Genomic DNA, 1,862 nt, shown 5'->3' with positions numbered 1-1,862 from the left:
AGTCGTGAACAGCAACCGACCGAGGAGTCAATTCCTCACCCTCCCCGGGAGAGCAGTTCGCGACTCCAATCGTGAATAGCGCCCGAATTATTTCTTTTTCCTTTCTAAATCACGGAAACAAACAAAACTCGCTTATCTCCGAATATCAATCTTAGAATNATGACACATCCAAATTTATTCCTATCGTTATTTTCATTGAAACCTCACAAATGAAACAAAACCGAATTTATCCAGATACAAACGCCTAAGATGATTTAAGTTGTATAAACATGGGTTGAGAGGCTGGCTACACTAAAAAACTCGCACTCTCGTTCTCTCTCACACTCGCGTTCTAGCATGTAGATTACATTGTACGAAACGATTATATGCTCCTTTATTGTTTTAATTTCTACATGTCTGTTATTATTTCATTGATTTTGATTTTTTATAAATATAACTACTTTATAATGTGTGAAATCAATCTAAAGAATTATTCTTTGTTCTCCTTCTTTCCGTATAACCCACTCTCACTTCCTCGTTAAAATCGCTAGGTCCCGTCCTTGGTAAATGAGATTTGCGTCTCAGACCTAGAAAGGGACCAACGAGCGAGTGTTTGTTAGACAGAGTAAGATCGGCGTACGCCGTTGACCTGTCAACAAATATAAACAAACTCGCTCGACTCTCTCACAGCGGGACTTCCGTGTCCACTGTAGAGAGAGATATGGAAAACGACGCGTTTACTGTTGCGTCACACCACAGCCCGACCGTATCCATGGGCCAGGACGTAACAACAATAACTACATTATTTACGTGATTAACAGTCTTTATGTATATGTTTTTGCGAATATTATTGTCATGCGACTTACATGTTTTAGTTTATATTTATTTACATTGAAAAAGACTTAAGTCATAGTCGAAACGTCTGTACATTAAATCAATTACCTATATAACAGCACTTATTAAAAATTTTTTTGCTAACACCTAAGTTTTTTGGCTCGATTTGACCTAACTATCTTATTTATATTTAATATTGCGAGCGTTGTTTATTCTCTTTTAATGATGTGCTGCTAGAAACAAATTTATCCAGTTTCGGAAAAGGAAGAACTTTTTTATTTTGTATTGGACAATTTTCTTTATTTCCAATTACTTCTTCGTTCTCTGAAGAGGAGGAGCAAGAGGAAAATTTCCGTTTTGCTTTTGTGCGTCTTCTTTTCTTGTTCCGTTCTCTTATTTCACTAGAAGACATACCGGTATCATCCACATTGGATGTATCTTGTGCTAATATTAACTTTTCTATACTCTTTTCATAGGTATCTAGGTATAATTTAAAAAACCATTATATATAATAAAACTGTAATAATAAATAAAATGCACACATGTATGTACATATAAAATTTGTTTTAATTTTATCACCTGCGCTTCNAAAAATTCTTTTTATTGGCAACTCTTCCCAATCATCTTGTTCTTTTGGCAGTTCTCCAGTTATTATAGCTGTATTAATTCGACGTTGTGTTTTAAAGTGGTTAGGCCAAATACATGTTTGTTTAGTAGTATTGAGCCATCTTGAAAGTATAATTTGGAGGCCATCAGAGAACTCCACAATTAAAAATCTATTGTCATCCATGCTTCAGCCAACAAATGCTCTGCGTATTCAATATATATATACCATATAATATCAAGATGCACGGTAGTGCCTCGCGCCAAGTATATGCGCAAACGAAGTGCGCGCGCGCTGCGCGAGGTACCCCGTGCCTCTTATACGCGAGATTTAACCGAGAAACTTCTCGAGATTTTCCGATCTCAACAACGGCTAAACCGATCGAGTTCGTAGTAGACTCAATCGAAAGTTGAGATCGAGGCACGAAAAAACTTAGTTCGCGGTT

General features: G+C 36.7%; 1 protein-coding gene across 1 annotated transcript; it reads right to left on the bottom strand.

The window, feature by feature from the left end:
* Positions 1 to 1,003: 1,003 nt before the first annotated feature.
* On the bottom strand, positions 1,004 to 1,604 carry LOC109863406. The gene is made up of 2 exons (XM_020443665.1): positions 1,393 to 1,604; positions 1,004 to 1,293 (listed from the first exon to the last, which is right to left on the bottom strand). The coding sequence occupies exons 1-2, from the start codon at positions 1,601 to 1,603 to the stop codon at positions 1,004 to 1,006; spliced, it is 501 nt and encodes a 166-aa protein (XP_020299254.1). The 5' UTR covers position 1,604.
* Between the last annotated feature and the right edge of the window lie 258 nt (positions 1,605 to 1,862).

This window comes from Pseudomyrmex gracilis, unplaced genomic scaffold (genome assembly GCF_002006095.1).
Source record: "Pseudomyrmex gracilis isolate BER0280 unplaced genomic scaffold, ASM200609v1 scaffold_4743, whole genome shotgun sequence".
Classification (NCBI taxonomy): Eukaryota; Metazoa; Arthropoda; class Insecta; order Hymenoptera; family Formicidae; genus Pseudomyrmex; species Pseudomyrmex gracilis.
Note: the sequence above shows the minus strand (reverse complement) of the source record. Positions and strands in the feature narration are given on the sequence as shown.